This window comes from Megalopta genalis, chromosome 2 (genome assembly GCF_051020955.1).
Source record: "Megalopta genalis isolate 19385.01 chromosome 2, iyMegGena1_principal, whole genome shotgun sequence".
Classification (NCBI taxonomy): Eukaryota; Metazoa; Arthropoda; class Insecta; order Hymenoptera; family Halictidae; genus Megalopta; species Megalopta genalis.
Window position 1 is genome coordinate 30003478 of NC_135014.1, and position 18067 is coordinate 30021544.

At 48.1% G+C, this 18067-nt stretch overlaps 1 protein-coding gene and 1 long non-coding RNA gene across 7 annotated transcripts; one reads left to right on the top strand and one right to left on the bottom strand.

The window, feature by feature from the left end:
* The first annotated feature begins 107 nt into the window (after nt 1-107).
* LOC117229710 (uncharacterized) lies at nt 108-8557 on the top strand. Of its 6 annotated transcripts, none has more exons than XR_013032744.1 (8): nt 108-239; nt 346-2945; nt 3043-3419; nt 3484-5451; nt 5584-5920; nt 6235-6547; nt 6669-7905; nt 8375-8557. It is a non-coding gene; the product is annotated as an uncharacterized LOC117229710 (long non-coding RNA). The 6 variants fall into 6 exon arrangements; XR_004492617.2 differs by lacking the exon at nt 108-239 and having other exon boundaries at nt 1395-1528; nt 1601-2945; XR_013032745.1 differs by lacking the exon at nt 108-239 and having other exon boundaries at nt 2862-2945; nt 3484-4152; nt 4230-5451.
* On the bottom strand, nt 1046-8756 carry LOC117229697 (uncharacterized). The gene is made up of 10 exons (XM_076519060.1): nt 8551-8756; nt 7782-7888; nt 7225-7361; nt 6243-6443; nt 5557-5900; nt 5266-5485; nt 4901-5206; nt 4258-4818; nt 3458-4185; nt 1046-3385 (listed from the first exon to the last, which is right to left on the bottom strand). The coding sequence occupies exons 1-10, from the start codon at nt 8754-8756 to the stop codon at nt 3010-3012; spliced, it is 3186 nt and encodes a 1061-aa protein (XP_076375175.1). The 3' UTR covers nt 1046-3009.
* Nucleotides 8757-18067: the final 9311 nt, after the last annotated feature.

Here is an 18067-nt window from a genome sequence, read left to right on the forward strand (position 1 = left end):
GAAGGACTTTTGTCTGTCTGCTATGACGTATTAATATTTATGAATTGATCAAGGGATGTTTGTTTATAATTGACGAAACTCCGAAGACAAAGCGGATGCTATGGATTCACGAGGATCCAACGGGAGAGAACTTAAATTACAACTAGAATATGGATGGATCATGGACGAGCTCCTCGGTGACCATCATCCATATTCTATTCCGATGACTGAACACTCGGAACTATGGAACCGCGATTGTGGTTTGTTTAGAATTCCACTCGCTACCTGTTGTATTTTGATGAGCTTTCCTTTGATTGATTGGCGGACCGAAATTATTCCGATTATGTATCTTGCACTTGTCGCCAGGGGCCAATTCCTGCGAGTGCTTTCGATATCACCGTAATCAGAAAATTCAACGTGTTCGCAAGAGACACCGAACCAAGAACAGACAAAAAAAAAATAAGGCGTTTAACGTTCCGGATCGGGACAAGAATGCGGAGACGAAGGTAAAAGAAGAAGGACGACAGAGTTTCATAGAGGAAACGTTTCAAGTAAGCTCGAATAAAATGTTGCTGGCGCCACTGACCCACATCGAACGTTTCATTTGGGCCGGGATATATTCATGGTTGACCGACATCGGGTTTTTCAAACGCGTGTCCTTAAAAACCACCAGATACCGAGAGACGGTTTAAATGAGACTGAAGGTTCAGCGAATTGAATACGCTCGTTAGGTCAGAAGGTCAGCCAAAAAGGGAACAAATATGGCCCCTTTTTCCCGGATACCTTTTCTCGCTTCACCGGATCTCAATTAAAAACGCAGATAGAAACGGAAATGCGACCTTACGAAACATCGCCGCGTTTCAAATATGTGCTTGCACTTTAATGTGTCAACACTGCGAGTTTTCAGACGCGGTCCACATGTGTATGTATATTCGCGAAACAGGAACTCCTGTGACGTAGCCAATCGAGCCGAGATAGGATCATCGATAAATATTCATGAACGATCGCGACGTCTAATTAATTCGAATAAGAGGATGCTGGGGGTTTTGGACACCATCGAAAGCAATTTCACGCGAGAAATTTATTTCCGATTGTTGATACGCTTACTTCTATCACAGCATACAGACGTAAGTTATACGCGCTTGTTACCATACTTGTGTGTATGTACTCATGTATGTAGTATGTAATGTATGACGTGACGTGAATCCTCTCTCTTCTACATATGTCTCCTTCTCTCTCTCTCGTTCATTCCCTTTCTCTCCCTCTCTCTCACTCTATTTTCTCTCTTTTTCCCTTTCATTCTCCCGTTCTCACTGTGGTTCCGCGCTCGTGAAACGATGGCTTTTTAGTAGTTAACACTTTCGTAACAGGGGGGGGGGGGTGGATGGAGGAGGGGTTACAATGGTGCGGCGTTTCTCATCGTCTTTTTTTGTCCGCCCTCGCGCATACCTCTCGTATTCACGTTCGTTTAAACTTAAACGATAACCAACTAGTATACATCAATCTCTACGTCCCAGTCACAAGCCTCGCGCATCGATATCAAACCTAGGTTATATGCGTGATCTTTATCTATATGTTATATCATCTTTGATAACGTTATGCACTTATGAAATCTGTATAGGTTAAGTTCATGGTTAATGCAGGAGCATAGGGATCCCGGTGCCCGGACTTTCTCGGTGTTCCTAGAGCTCATTTTGTTCTGAAGTAGACACGGGTACGTATTCGTTTCGAACACACCGTTCGGAGCCTTTAATCAACGTTTTTCAAATAATTTCAATGAAAATATGGTCATAACATGTTCAGTAATAAACAACATCTTCGGTAATAAAATTCAAACGATAAAATCTCATCCCTCCGTAACTAACCCCTATAATATCGATAATGGCGTCGCTAAGCTCCCGCGTTAACGATTATGGTTGGCTGCGTGTCTCTTACAAAAAACGATGGAATTGTCGACGGATCGACGCAGATCACATCGATTGATTCGATAACACGATGATGGATCGGGAGGGTTTACGATAACGCTTTTGGTCGTAAAATCCTTACGATAAAAAAGTTTGCATACGACTATCCATTGTTCGGATAAGACGGTTATAAAATTATACGGTAAAATGGACTTTAAAAGCGACAGACATTGGTGGAAATTATTTTTTGCTTGTTTTTTTCTCCGTTTTTTTTTTCTTTTTTTACATACTTCTCATGATATCGGATCCCATGCGCCTTGTTTACTTCAATTTCCAACGTGAATCACAGATGTCTCGTTTTTTTGCGACGAACTTGCGATTCGAAAGTCACATGGTTAACAGCGTTATTACCGACCGTCTTCCCGCCAAAAAATCTGTTCTCTGCGTCGTTTCCGGTCATGGACGTTTGTGGCACTATTTCTTCGGCAACCGACCCCCTTGATAAAAATTCTTTCTCGATGCAAATTACGATTCCTACTTCGTTTTTTTTTGTTTTTTTTTCTTTAAAAGCATATACTTGCATTCGCTTCTCTCGTTTTACTTCTCCGTCCCCTTCATTTCTCTTTTCCGGTAGTTTAAATTTTTCCCGCTCACAACTTTGAATCTAACACGTGTGTCCCTAAAGCTACCGTGATACCGGGGTCTTCGTCAGGAAAATCATTTACACGATCGTTCCACCGACCGGATCTAGTCTTCGCTCTTGAGATACTCTTGAACATTCGTGGTGTTACCATACGAATGTGCGCGAGATTCGACCAACGGTTCCCGATCGAAGCGTAGATCGTCGTTGAAAACTCGAAACGACTCGGACTCGTTCGTTTTTAAATGCCTTCGAGAATTGGTCTATGGTATTCGAATACGATTATTGCGTACATGGTTTCGGCGCGCTGCGGCGCCAGGAACGATCGATCATCTCTCTCTCTCTCTTTCTCTCTCTCTCTCTCTCTCTCTCTCTCTCTCTCAGTCGATCGTCCGTCTTTGGTGGATCCAGAGGCCAGCGAGGTAGGCGTAATTTAAAAATCTTAATTATTCACACGGTGGTCTCGATATCGGCGATGGCGTATTGTCAACAAATACTATCCTTCCCGTAATTGTCCAGGTACATCTCCTGAGGCGTGGCTAGGTTGTAGCGTCCGCTCAGGCGACTACCCGTCAGGCCATTGTTGTGATGAGTATGATTCACGTGAAGGTGATTGGCGTTCAGGGCGACGTTCTTTTTTTTCTTGCGCGCTTTGTGACGGTAGAGGCAGTACTTCAAGCAGCCAGTGGCGAGTAAAAGGATCAGAAATATTCCTAGGGCACCGGCACCCACGGCCACATACAGTAAAGTCACCCCGAAACGGTACGAACAGTTGGCTTCCTCCTCGTCGAATCCGGAAGGACAGTGACGGATACCGTCGCACCACAACACCGAGCTGATGCACGCCTGGATCTCTGGACATCTGGAAGGAGCAATGATACGAAATTTAATTAGAGGTATATAAAGCTTTCTACTAAATTCCGAAATGTCTGACCTGTATGGACATTCCTCCTGTGGCAGTATAGTGAAGACGTTCGAGCTGACGCTCGGGCTGGGAGACCGTTTCGAAATGGCCATCCAAGTGACGGCATAGAATCCTGGTTCTCTCTGAAGGAACTCGACCACGAAGCTCCTGGAATGTTGGGCCATCGCGACGCTGGCATCTACGGCGCTATAGTTCCAGCCGCCGGAGAAGAAGTCGACCGTTCTGGCAGTGTCGACGCCACCCTCGGGGCATATCACGCTGCGGTCCTTCGTGTTCGAGGCCGAATAGACAACGATGCGATTCTGCGTGGTGCAATCTTCAACGTTGTCCAGAGTGATGCTGTATCCCGCGGTTCTTAAATATAGGAAATTGATGCGCGCGTCCTCAGGCTCGATCAGCCAAGGCTCGTTGACACACTGGGTCGCGGTGAGGTCCTCCGTGTTGGTCAGGATCTCTTCGACGGCGGCTACGCCGGGAATGATCCTCGGCAGGGGACTTCTCAGAGAGATTTCACCGCTGGTACCACGCAGCCGTCGTTCCTCCAGCTTGGTCGAGCAGCCCTGCTCGCTCGTGTCGGCCCCTAGAGAGACGAAACGGTACTCTCCCTCGAAGAAGAAGTCTCTATAATCCTGTGTGACGTTCATGAGGGTCACCGCGAAACGGACCTCGACCACGTGCGACGTCAGGGTTCTCAGAGTGATCCTGTCGGTGACGTTTGAGCATAGGCAGTCGCGAACCTGAAAGTTTGAATCGGTAATTAAAATCACAATCAATTTTCTAGAAGCTGTCGCCCGGATGGAGAAGCCTACCAATTCGACTCCTTGCCAAGGGTACTCGGCGATGACCAGCTCCGCGCTGCCGAACTTGGCGGAGTCGAAGCGCCGGTCGCAGGTCCATCGGTTCACCAGGGGATCCACGTAGGAGGAACATCCTTTGCTTCCGAACGAGGCTCTCGTTATGGACAGTTCTATTCTGTGGTCCGGCTCGGCCTCGAAACGATACACACAGCTAACGTTCTGCGCACCACCGCGTCCATAGAAGAATACACTTTTCGGCGACGCGAATCTGCCGATCTTCGCGGAGGACAGGGACAAGGAGGACGTGGAAGACGTGGATGAAGCTGACGCGGAACCGAACACGTGATTGCAGGGCACCGCCTCGTGCACGAACTCGTACCGCAGAACGAAGCTGATCGGGTAAAGCGCGCTTCCTTGGCGCAGAATGTGCTCGAGGGTCAGGGCTCTGCCGGTGGACACGTAGCTTTCCGCGAGGCTGCACGGTCTCGCGTGACGGCTACCGTTCCGCAGGAGGCTGTGGTCGCAGAGCCTGGGAGTATCGTCTTTGCAGAACTGTCCCAGCAACGAGATGTTCTGCGAACGGAAAGTCTTGACGTGAGACTTCTGCCGAAGTTATCTCCACGCGGAGACGGAAACAAAACGAAGAGGATACTACCTTCCGGACAGGTGTCTCTTTATGTAACGTGTGGTCGCCGTCCCATATCAGCAGCGTCGCGTTACAGTTGGACGCGACGTCGATGCTCGCGGCTGCTTCCGCGCTGGCCGCGTAATATTTGATGAAGGACAACCACACTATCTCGTTCGGCTTGCCCTGAAAGCGATAGCGGCAGGTTGTGTTCGGGGGCAACGAGTGCTTGGGGTTCTCCAGGACGCCCGACGAGCTGTCCTCGCTGGATATATAAAAGTCGCAGTTGTGGTTCTCCTTCACGAACGTTCTCGACTTCTCGTCCACGAACAGCACCTGGAACGCATACGCGATCGTAGTGAATCGCTATCGGCGTTTCTTGATCTAACAATTACCTGAACCTCGAGCTCGAAACCGGGCAGGAAAGACAAGGGGACATGATGAAACGGCGAGTCGTACGGCGACGTGTGAAACTCTAGGAGCATCGTGTTGTGGCTGCTGACGATATCCGGCACCGCGTCCCCTCCGCACAGTCTGACCAACACTTTGTCGTACGTGGAGCCGCCGTCGTACACCGTCAGGTAATCTTGCGCCGTGTTGCACTGATCCCAAACTCTGAAAAACAGCTCCGGTTAATCGGTCGGTGTTCAAGATCAGCGCAGGAACGGTAACACACGGCGGCTTACTTTAATATTCTCTGGCTTCTGTCGTAGTTCGCGATCTGGTCCTTGATGTGGATCTTATGGCTGTTCCGTTGGCTGACGGCGAGCAACGCTCGATGGCCGGGCGGCGCGCGATTTTGCTCGACCCGGTAGTAGCAGGTGACATTCCTGGGGTAGACACCTGGATAATTGGGCGACTGCAGCCGACAGGCCCTGGTGTCGCACTTGGTGAGCACGCGGTCGCAGTACGTGCCGTTCACCAGCTCACCCCGCCACGTGGACATGCTGCTGTTCCCGTATCTGAGATGTGCCTCGCTGCGTCTCAGGAACTTGTACGACAACTTGAAGTCGAAATTGTAGCCACTCCCCTGCGAGCAGACGGGCAACGGTAACGGTTCCATAGCGATCAAGACCGGGTACAGTAATGTCTCCCTTACTGACGCTCGGATTGTCCACTGAATTGGATAATTTGGGAAGAGGAGACTATAGCGAGGTTTATTATTATAGTTATAAATTGTCCACAATTATAAAAACGAGCAATTATAGTCACGAATTGTCAACAACTATAAAAAACGAGCTGCAAGGCTCGACCAATCGTATCTGCTCTTCCCATGTTGTCCATTTTTGTGCGCAATCTGGGCGTCAATTAGAGAGACATTAGTGTAATAAAAAGTGTTCTCTCTCTCTCTCTCTCTCTCCTAGCTACTTGCCTGCTCGGACAGTCGCAGTATGTACAGAGTCAAGTTGATGGAAGGCGTCTCGCTATAATACACCGTGTAGCCCCACGCGCTGCCGCACCATTGCCCTCCGGTCGCAGGACGACCTTCTTCGCGGATGGTCATATACCCGTCCGGACAGCCTTCCGACATGAACGACGTGAACCGGCCCACCATGAATTTATCGAACGTCAGCTGCGGATCACGGATATCTCAGTCGATTGGTAGCTTCGCTGGACTTGGTCTACATTTAGGATTCAAGCGTCTTGTTTTTATAGCGGAGGAGCAGGATCTTTGAGGCAAGGATAAAGTTACAGCGAGCAAATAAACAGGAGTGTATTACCATAGTCAAGATGTCTAACACAAACCAGATATATCTTAGTTGGTTAGATTTACCGAAGTTACAACTTTCTATTACAGCGTCTACTACATCCAGGATTCAAGGATTCTTGTTCGTGGTAGGGAAGCAGGATATACAGGAGGTGGGACAAAGTTCCAGAGTGTCACGGCAAACGGCGGTGTATTACCGTAACCGAAATACCGAACGGTATAGACCGCCGCGAAAGAACTTGGGAGCGAGATTGTTAGGCGGTTGCCGTGATTAAAGGGGCCGGGACACGTGGAAAAAGAGCCGAGGAGCACAAGTTTGCAAGAAGCAGCGCGGGGAGGAAATGTTCCTCGAAGAATCTCTGCGGCTACCCGATAGAACTGATTAATCGTTGCGCGAGGAGCAAGGGGGCGGTGAAGGGGGAGGAAGAGAGGAGAGGGACACCGGGTTAAACAAACTTACAAGTGCAATTTCGGGAGACAAGGTGTTCTCACGGAAACAGGAGCGACGTGGCACGAGGAGGGGAAAAAATGATTATCCGAGTCTGGAGGCTTTGTCTGGCCTGTGACAGGGCCCCCTCCCCCTCTCCACTGGCGAAGGGAGTCAGCATTTATTTTCTACGAGGATCAAGCTGCTTTCTTGTCCCACCTGAACTAGGTCTCCGAGGTCGGACCCGGCGGCAGTGAAGTTGAGATGACATAAGAATGGCAGTCGATCCTCCCTCGGCCGGCGGACTTCCACCCAGTAGGTTCTGCCCACGTCGCCGTACAGGGTTCTGTTGCACGCTGAAAACCCATCGAATCTCTCGCGACCCTAATCTCGAGCAGTGGCCGATCACCTGCCATTGTCGTCGGAGCAGATCGACCGCTGTCGGGACCAAGCTAATTGCTACGGACAAGCTGGAAGAAAATGCAATTTCCCTTCTCGGAAAATTGTGCCGCGGTTTCCATCGGACAATGCTTCGAGGAATCCTACGCGGTCTGAATTCGAGCGAACGAGCGAGCTTATTTTTAACTTTCCGAGATGCTGTGAACGCGATCGATCGAACGTCGAACTTGCTCGCGAGTCACTCGAACCCGTCGCTAGCCAATCCCTTCGATCGGCCCGACTACTAGCTCCGACGAAATCGCCCGTGAAGCCTCCACAGCGCACGCGTTCAAATTTCCCGGGCTATCGAATTCGTAAGAATTTATTGGTAGACTCACGGGTGCAATATTTCGGCTCGTCGGACTTGTCGCCGCAGTCATTTTCGCCGTCGCAGTATTTGTCCTGGGCGATGCAGTTTCCGGTGTCGCACAGGTACTCGGATGGCCTGCGAACGAGACGCAAGTATGTAAACCGTGAAACGGCTATTCTTCCGCAACACGTGAAACTGAAACTTGCGATAAATCTTTTGTCTTGTAACCATCAGTTCCTACAGGTCATTTGAAGCAACTTTTTCCTTAGCGAAAATTCAATCCGCGGCTCCGTTTACGAGTTATTAACGAAAAACCGTGACCAATGGGCTGCGTCCGCTCGTTGGCTTGGTCGCCTCGCGCCAACCGAGCTCGCCCCTGATTGGCCACTGTTTTTCGTTAATAACTCGTAAACGAAGCCGCGGATTGCATTTTCGCTAAGGAAAAAGTTGCTTTAAATGAGCTCAGGAACTCATTATTTCTCGCAAGTATCATAATTTTAGGACGATATATATATTTTTATTATTCTGTTCTAATTAAAACCAGTTGACACGTTGACCATTTCTTGAATACAAAATAATAATATTTCCTAATATTTCCTATGGTAAATTTTCTAATTCCAGTGTCATCAATTAAATAGCTTCAAGAACGATTCTACGAGTTCACCATTGATCCTGTGAATCGAAGTTCGAGCCAGATGCGTTCTTAAACACCGGACTCGAAGAGCAATCTTAAGTATGGATACGTTAGCAGCTAACAAAGACACAATGTTCGTCGTTCAACGAGCAGTGTTTGGTACCTGCAGACAGCAACATTGTCCAAGTAGGAGGCCGGCGTGATAGTGGCGCTGGACGCGGACTCTGAAGACGTCAGGCCCGGATAGGCCGCGAAACCAGGGTATCCGGCGTAGTCCGATGAGATTCCAGGATGGTAACTAGCGGAGCCAGCCTCGATCGAGGCCGTGATCGCGGCTGCGATCAGCAGCAACCGCCGGCACATCAACATGCCCCCTCACCCTGAAACAATATTTCGTTCAATTGTAAAACCGTGACGCGGAGGATGCGCATATTTGGAGAACGAAAGGACGTTTTGCGCGAAGAACATGGATGAACCTAGTTGAACCCTCGGAAGTGGCGACATCGTGTCAAGGTTATTTGATTAATATATATATATATATATATATAATATTATTATATTATATATTATAATATATAATATATTATATTATATATTATAATATATATATAATATAATATTATTATATTATATATATTATTAATATATATAATTTTTAACTCTAGCAATTGTGAACGTACAATTTACTGGCGTAGATTGACTGTAGAGCGGAATAGGTTATTCATTTCTCTAATTATACAGGATGATCCAAAATTATGGTACTTCCGGGAAATGAGAGGTTCTTCAAGTCATTTGAAGCAACTTTTTCCTTAGCGAAAATGCAATCCGCGGCTTCGTTTACGAGTTATTAACGAAAAACCGTGACCAACGAGAGGCGAGCTCGGCTGGCGCGAGGCGGGCCGAGTGAACTGGGCGGAGCTGGGCTTCGCGCGCTCCTTGGCTGTGCCGCCACGCGCCAGCGGAGCTCGCCTCTCATTGGTCACTGGTTTTTCGTTAATAACTCGTTAACGATGCCTCGGAGAACATTTTTGTAAAGGAAAAAGTTGCTTCGAATGACTTCAGGAACCCTCTATTTCCAGATCGCGTGACATTTTCGGGAAATCCTATATAACACTAAATCTAGCAACCAAAAGTAACCGCGTTGTTTTATAAAAACGACGAAGGACCGTATTTATGGAGACTATAAAAAAGTCCTTAAAATGCGAACAATCGTAAAACACGAAATGTTAAAAAATTCTCGCCAGCGTTGTGTTCGAGACGACTCGTAGAGAGCGTAATGCCCGCGCTGGGACGATTTTAATACACGACACGAGTCCGAGGGCTTATTAAAGACGGCGAATGCGGGTTCTGGGGCTGGCGTAGTCCGGCAGCAAGTGGATTATGCTAATTCTATTCAGGCCGGCTATATTTATCCGCGGGGGAATATGTTTCCTTATTCCCGTAACAAAGGGGCCCGGCTCGTCCCGAATTTTTCCTGGCCTTGTTTTATACCTGTCGATGACGAAGAGGCGGCGACGGGGCTCCTGGCAATCTCATAAAGGATTACCAGATTTCGGGGCGCGGGGGACGGAGACCGCCGCTGCGTGGAATACGCGTGCCGGCTAAAGGCTCTGTTTATTAAGTCGGCAAGCAGAATCTGGGCCAAACCCTCGGCCCGGCCCGTCCCGGCCCGGGGAACACGTAGCGCCGAGTGGAATATGGTAATTCCGAGCAGCCGTCTCTCCTCCCGTCTCCTCCCGTCTCGTCTCGTCTCGTCACGCGAATACAGGGGGTGGTGGCACAGTAACTCGTGCGCCACGGTCAATTGAATGCGGGGGACATCTTGGGTCGGGAACAAGGTGGTCGAACGCTTGTTTTTCGGCACCAGGGGCAAACACGGTGGCCGTCGAAGGTTTGAAAAATCGGTTTCGGTCGTTATTTCGCGAGAAAGGACGGCGTCCTGACAATTCGACCGGGACGATACGGAGGACAGAGGCGGACGCGGGTTAAATTGGCCGCACCGGCCTCGAAATTGGGTCGGTGCACGGGAAAATCGACTGCAGATTGAGAGGACCTCTTTGCGGTGAATCAACCCTCTCCGTAGCGCCGCGCCGCGCCGCGCCGCACCGAGCCGAGCGCGGGGCGAAGCGGAGGCTCCTTTTCTTTCCTTCGAAAAGCTCTCCCGCCGATAGTTTCCATCGATGCGAAATTGGGGCTGGCGAATCGTCGGCCAAGAATAGGCGGCCCGATTCGAGAGGATCGACGATTTCTACGGTTCTCTGGATTCCTCCCTGATCGTTATGCCCGCCGCCCGCGTCGCTCTGCACGAGGGGGACGAGGCAAAACCGAGCCCGACGAACGAAAGAACGGCACCGCCGAACGCCTATCGCGCTCCAGTTCGACCGCACGTCCTGTAACAACGCATCAACCCGATACGCAAATTGGCCGTGATCCTCAGGCCTGCGAGCTGCAATGATTTCGGTGATCGCGTCAACGATTCCTGTAATTGGAACGACGGACCGTCGCTTCGACGTGTTCCGCGATCGTGGACACAGGAGTGTGCGACCGGGGCCGATGTACTTGTGGCGCGCACGAATGTGTTCGTACATCGTTTAAAACGCGAGCAATTTTTCCAAACCGAGCTAAATGACTTGAATTTTTTGTTAGGTGATGATAGAAGGACTGGTCTACTGGACGATGGCTGCAGAGGCTTTTCTTTCATTTTGCTGTTGCTTGGAGTGAAATGAAAAAATTGGAAATCTTTGTTTTCTGACTTTTTTGTCCGAGATGGAACGGAAACTTAAAAAATGCCTTTTGTAGATCTCGGTAAGATACAATATTATGTGTATATCTGGGAGAGGCATTTTTTAAATTTTCGTTCCAGGTAACAGCAAAATTAAAAAGAAAGAGCATTTCAGTCAATATAAAGCAGAGAAAAGATGGAACGAAATTAAGTATGTTGGATGTGTTAGTTTCAACTTATTAAAATTATTTAAGGAAGGAAAAATGGTCTGCAACTGATGCAGACAGTTCTTATTTTGCATAAGGTCGACAGTTTAGTAATATCTCTTTTCCAAAATAGTTCTCTCCTCACCCGATCGATTTAATTGAAAAGAAAAAAAGCAAGTGCACCCCATCGTATAAATAGAATTTTCGTTGATCCGACTATCTTTCCTAGTTTCCCACACAAGCGATTATTGTAATTATCAATGAATACACATACATAAAGACTTCTTACCGGTATATTAATAATAGTAATAACAACGATAATTGTTATAATATGATAATTGTGATAATATATGTATACATATATAAAGACTTCTCACCCGTATATTAATAATAGTAATAACAACGATAATTGTTAAATATGATAATTGTGATAATATACGTATACATATATAAAGACTTCTCACCCGTATATTAATAATAGTAATAACAACGATAATTGCTGTTGATAACGCCGAATTTGATCGGGTTCCTACAATCACCAACAATGATATCCCAGTTCAGCATCGTTGCTCTCGTCAACTAAATTCTACAGCGCGAGATACAGTAATGTCTCCCTAACTGACGCTCAGATTGTCCACAAAAATGGACAATTTGGGAAAAGGATATATGATTTACTCGAGCCTCGCGACTCATTTTTATAACTGTTAAAAATCGGCAACTATAAAAACGAGTCGCAAGGCTCGAACTCGCTAGGCTCCTCTCCCCAAATTGTCCATTCTTGTGGACAATCCGAGCGTCAATTAGAGAGACATTACTGTATCTCGAGACGAGATATCTCGCCGTTAGTCTCAGAGGCCGCGTAGATCACGGCGAGAGCAGCCGGCGGAAGAAAAAAAGCAAGAGGTCCGCGTACCATCGGCGTTCCATTAACATCTACCGTCCCTCCGTCCTTTAATCTTCCAGGAATAAGGTCTCGAGGAATCGTTTCCGGGAACGGTCGTTAAAGTCACCTTCGGTCGACTGGCAAGGAACTCTTTCCGCGTTATTGATCACGGGGGGCGTCGTTGATCGATCTAGCGACCGGCCGATCCAGCTTTACCCGTCGAATAAAATCCGCGTCCCTTTCCGTTGATCGGGCCCGTCCGCTCATAAATCCTCCGCGAAGAAGCCACCGCAACCTGTTGCTTAATTATAGCTTCTCGCGCTAGGCAGGAGAAGCCTTTCTCCGTTCGAATTGGTATGCGAGGCCCGAGGATCGATGGAAACCCTCCCTTGTTCTTTGTCCTCCCGTGTGCACCCACGGCTCGATATCGAAGAGTTCCGGGGCTCGGCGTCCGTTCATTTCGCCTTTGGTAGCAGCTGGTTCGCGGTTCGTCGCGAAAACCTAGCAGAGACCGCTTCTCTCTTTCTCTCTCTCCCCCTCTCTCTCTCTCTCTCTCTCTCTCTCTCTCTCGCCCTTTCCCTCCATTGAGCCCGAGCCCAGTCGGGCCGATAACCATCGACAGCGCGGCCATTCAATTCCGGCGGAATATTCGACGTCCGACAAAGTCTATCCGGCATCTAGCTTTATCACTTTGTCCCGTATCCGCGGACGTGGATGGCTGGCACGCCGCGAGATAGACCCGCCGGCCCGCCATTCAACGGTTTCGATCCGACACAGGGAAGGGTGCCAGGAAAAAGTGGCCGATCGACGGCGGCCGCGGGCCCCGACCGGTTTTCTAGATTTCTTTATTATCCAGCTTCGACGCGTTTCGTTATCGAAACTCTCCCACCCCCCTCGCCCACCCCCGACGAATATATAGCCGAATAATCCGCGAGCCAACGACGCGTTTCCGTCCGAAGAGGCGGCTGTGTATTTCGTTCTTCGGTTAGGGGTAGCGGACGGTACACGTCCGAGAGAAGACACGTCTGGCAAACGTTGCGCGGAAACACCATGGAAAGTTCGACGGATAGCGGAGAGTTTTTGGAAGTTGAACAGAGAGAGCGACGGCGATCTTTTTTCTTTTTTTTTTTTGGTCCTCCTCCTGTTTGGTCTAGCCGCGCGATCTATAGATTTCCGAGCGTAGCGTAGCCCCCCCCGATATCCGAGCGTACATCCCCCCGGGCGTTACGAGACAGATGCAATGTGTCTACCTATTCGTGGAATAGGGTGCCTTGCACATATGTGGTCGGACGAAGTTGGACGTTGGCAGGGAAAAGTGCCAGAAGGTACTGAAAAGGGAAGGAAATAAGCGCTGTACGTGGCGAAGGCGGTTTCCACGTTGCCAAAAATCAAACTTTCTGGACCGTGCTGCTCTCCACTCTCCCCCCTCTCGCTCTCTCTCTCTCTCTCTTTCTCTCTCTCAGGGAGAGGCAGGCTCCATCTCTTTCCCTTTCTCGGGGAGAGGAAGGCTCCATCTCTCTCTCTCTCTCTCTCTCTCTCTCTCTCTCTCTCAGGGAGAGGCAGGCTCCATCTCTCTCTCTCTCTCTCTCTCAGGGAGAGGCAGGCTCCATCTCTCTCTCTCTCTCTCTCTCTCAGGGAGAGGAAGCCTCCATCTCTCTCTCTCTCTCTCTCTCGGGGAGAGGAAGCCTCCATCTCTCTCTCTCTCTCTCTCTCTCTCGGGAAGAGGAAGGCTCCATCTACCTCCCTCTCTCTCTCTCTCTCAGGGAGAGGCAGGCTCCATCTCTCTATCTCTCTCTCTCTCTTTCTCTCGGGGAGAGGAAGGCTCCATTTCCCACTCCCTCTCTCTCTCTCTCTCGGGGAGAGGCAGGCTCCACATATCTCTCTCTCTTTCTCTCTCTCTCGGGGAGAGGTAGGCTCCATATCTCTCTCACTCTCTCTCTCTCTCTCTCTCTCTCGGGAGGAGGGAGGCTCCAAGTGCGAGGATAAATAAAATAAAAGCCGGCCCATAGATAACCGGTCGCGTATTTTGCAATATTATATTCGGCGGCCTGGTTTTCAATTGTGCGTTAGTCGTTTGCAGAACGGGAATATCCACCGGTTGATTAATATTTACCCGAAAGCCCGGTCGTTCCGCGCAGTAAAAGCGAGCTATTTAATTTGATCCTACGGGCCGAGTCATTATATAAATAAAACGTTCCCGGCGGGAACGGCCGGGAACGAGATCGAATTTTCAGCCGGGTTCGAGCCAGAGAGACGAAGAGGAATTTCGATGCTTTTTTTCCGAAAATTACGCGCGGACTCCTTGCTTTTTCGATGGTTTTTCTTGTACGAACCCGGGCGCGACGACCGCGGCGCGCGGTCTTTTAAGAAGGTTGTCCAATTCAGAGCCGTCAATTTTAAGCGATTTTCGCGACCGCGGCTCGGTTTTCGTAGACCTCGTTACAGGATTCGGTTTGTTCGTTCTAAAGAGAAACGTCGTCTTAAATCTGCGTAGAGGTAACCGTTTCCTCGTGAACCGGGAATAACGTGGAAAATAGATTCGGGTCTCGCAAAATGGCGGCCGTGTGCGGCAGGAATTCAGCGAAATATCGCGGTAAATATTACAGTAAACATCATAGTAAATATTGCATTAAATATTACAGTAAATATTGCTGTAAATATTAATTCTTCTTTCCTTCTGTTAACGTCAAAGAAGTTCTCCAATCGGTATTGCGATGAATCACGAGACAAGGGATGAAAAGGGATTCATCTGTTGGCCATCGAAGGGTTAATTTAATTTCAGCTGGAAATTACACGCGCGCGTTGTTCCGCGCGAACCTCGACAGGGAATATTCATCGATGGAGAATCGAAAGCCTGGATTCTCGCGGAGATCTGTGCGAATCGCGAGGGTGGAGCACCGCAAATTCGGCCGCGAGAGGCGAACCGAGCGCGCATACGGCGCAGAGGCAAAAAGAAAAAAGAGAAGAAAAAAAAAAGGAAAAAAAGAAAGAAATGGAAGAATCGCGAGGGACGTTTTAATCACGACGGAACAAATTTCGGCCTCCTAATTTGGCGCGAGATGACGCGAACGTGTTCCCCCTTCTATTTTGGCGGGGCATTCAGTCGAAAATGCTGAAGCGCAAGCTTCGGGGAACCGGAGGCAGAGGGGAACCGACGAGGTCCATTTGCGGGATATGTGTATGTCCGCGAAAAAAAAAAAATGTGTTAATCATTCTACTGTCGTGGTGAATAAATATTACCGTGCGGTACGGGAGGGCAATTATTCGCGCGCGGGGCAAATCCGGCGCGTAATTACCTTGTCCCGCGATTGTTAACCCTCTTACGGTGCCGCGGGGTCTCCCGCGACCCCGGCGAATTTTTCTGCACGCTGAACCTTGCCAATCCGCGAGCCACTAGGGAACGCGAAGCTTTCTTACGAACGTGGACATTCTGTAATCGTAATTTATGCACCGAACCCTGAAAGTGTTGCGTTGGAATCTTTCCAAAACACGGAGAGTGTTTTATTTTAAAGTAATTTATTTTAAACATTCAGATTTCAGAATCTATATATATATATATATATATATATATATATATATATAATTAATATTATTATTATTATATTATTATATTATTATTATAATTAATATTATTATTAATATATATATATATTATATATCTATATATACACATAGATTCTGGAATCCGAACATTTAAAATAAATTAACCTCGTTGCCGTATCATTTTCTTCGCGGTTGCAGCGATTAAAAAAATTTATATTAATTTATATTTATCGTATATCTATATCAATTTGAGCGTTTAAATATTGATGACACGGAACAGAATTTTAGTCTTGCTCAAAAGAACAAAATAAAATTCATGTTCATTAATAACATATTTGTTGAACTGTTAAAATATATAGAATATTGAATCGAAGTGTCCTTATTTGCAAAGCAGCTGAGTTGTATAAGTAAATAAAATGGACAATTTGGGAAGAGGAGGCTTGCTCGACAATCGGTAACCATAAAAACGAGTCGCAAGACTAGAATAATCGTATCGCCTCTTCCCAAATTGTCCATTTTTGTGTCCAAGCTGACGGTCAATTAGGGAGAATTTACTGTATACAAATACAAGAGCAGAAGTTTTTCCTTTCGCTTTCCTTATTCATAGTGTTCTGTCGATTCTGGTTCGTTCTATTATGGTTGTCGAATCTTCTAATTAGTTTTTAGACATGACCGAGCTAAACGAGAGACAAACTGCAAGATTCTTCAGCTACATACACACCTATTTCTGTTCCTGATCGTTTCGAGAGGTTCGGAATAATACAACAATACCTTAGAATTCTTGAAATGTTTTTACCGTTCTCGATACGATCCACGCATTTTTATCATACAATTTTGATCGTAAAATTCGCGATCTACTTATAATTACAACTGCCTAACTGTATTCTACTAATACGCAACAGATTGAAAGAAACGTAGGAGACGCAACGATTCGGCAGATATCAGCACGAATTAGGCGAGCATCCCCTACGCACGGATGCCGCGCCGGGGTTGCAGGGTTGAACCTGCCGGCGAAGGGAAGAACGGCGGAATAAAATTGATTCCACTTTGCCCGGTGACACAATTACGTCAGGCCGGCGGAAATCGATACAGGGGAATATTTTCGATAACGGTTCCGGCGTCGGGTCGAATTTCCCCCGGTTTCTCTGTACAGCACAGTAAATTTACGGAAAGCCGTAATGCAGTCGTCACGTGTGTGGGATTAATACGCAAACGGTGCATTTATTTAACGGAGCTGTTTATTTGCCGGAGAGAGAGAGCGAGCGAGAGAGAGAGAGAGAGAGAGAGGGAGAGAGAAGTCGGCCGGGGAGAGGCCCTCGTGAAATTTACAGCCGGCACTGGTGTCGCTCTTCAAATAAAACTCCCCTGCCACCCCCGTGCACCCTCCGCGCGCTCACCGGCCGCCCGCCACCCACGACCCGCTGCGAAAAATCGATGCGCAATCACGAAACATCGCTACGAAATCCGCTTGAGGCAGCATCCTTCACACTTTTCACGCTCGGATACGGCGCGGACGTGTTCCCATTTCGATTACCATACCCGGGTCACTTTATGCCCGGCATTGGACACTCGACTGATTCGATTCGCCTCGCTCGTCCCTCCCCCGCCCCGCAGTTTACACACGCGAAAGCCTTTGAATTTTGATTGGCGACACGCACCGGGGCCCGATCGAACGTCGAAGCTCTCTCTCTCTCTCTCTCTCTCTCTCTCTCTCTCTCGCGGCCAGACGAAATTTTTCCGATTAATTCGCACGATTGTGACAGGACCGCCTTCTAAAACTGGCAGCCAATTAATTAATCGATATACCTTTCTCGCTCGATTCGTCGCCGATCCGCGCGCTGGCTTCCGCCGGCCCGAAAGTCGGCACTAAAGAACCGACTGAAATTTTCACACGTTCTCGATGCATCCGCGACCGAGGGAAGCTCTACTAAACCGAACTTTATGCCGCCATAATATCCGTTCCATGCTCGGTTATAACCGCGGGGACTCGACGTTCTGCTCCTGTGATCGTATCGATTTCAACGTGAACGACTCCTTTCAGACTCGAAATATAATCGAAACAAAAATCTGTCGCCGTCGCACACAATTCTGACAATTTATAAGCATATTTCCTGTTCGCCTTTCTACCTTCCTCTGTACGCATTTCTTCTCTCTTCTTTCATTCGCTATCCGTGCACAATGAATTCTCCCCGATTCGCGCTCGGATTCTGCACCAGAATGGACAATTTGGGAAGATTGTTCGATGTTATTACGATTACAGTAAATTCTTCCTAATTCACGCAGAGATTGTCCGCAAAAATGGACGACTTGGGAAGAGGAGACGCGA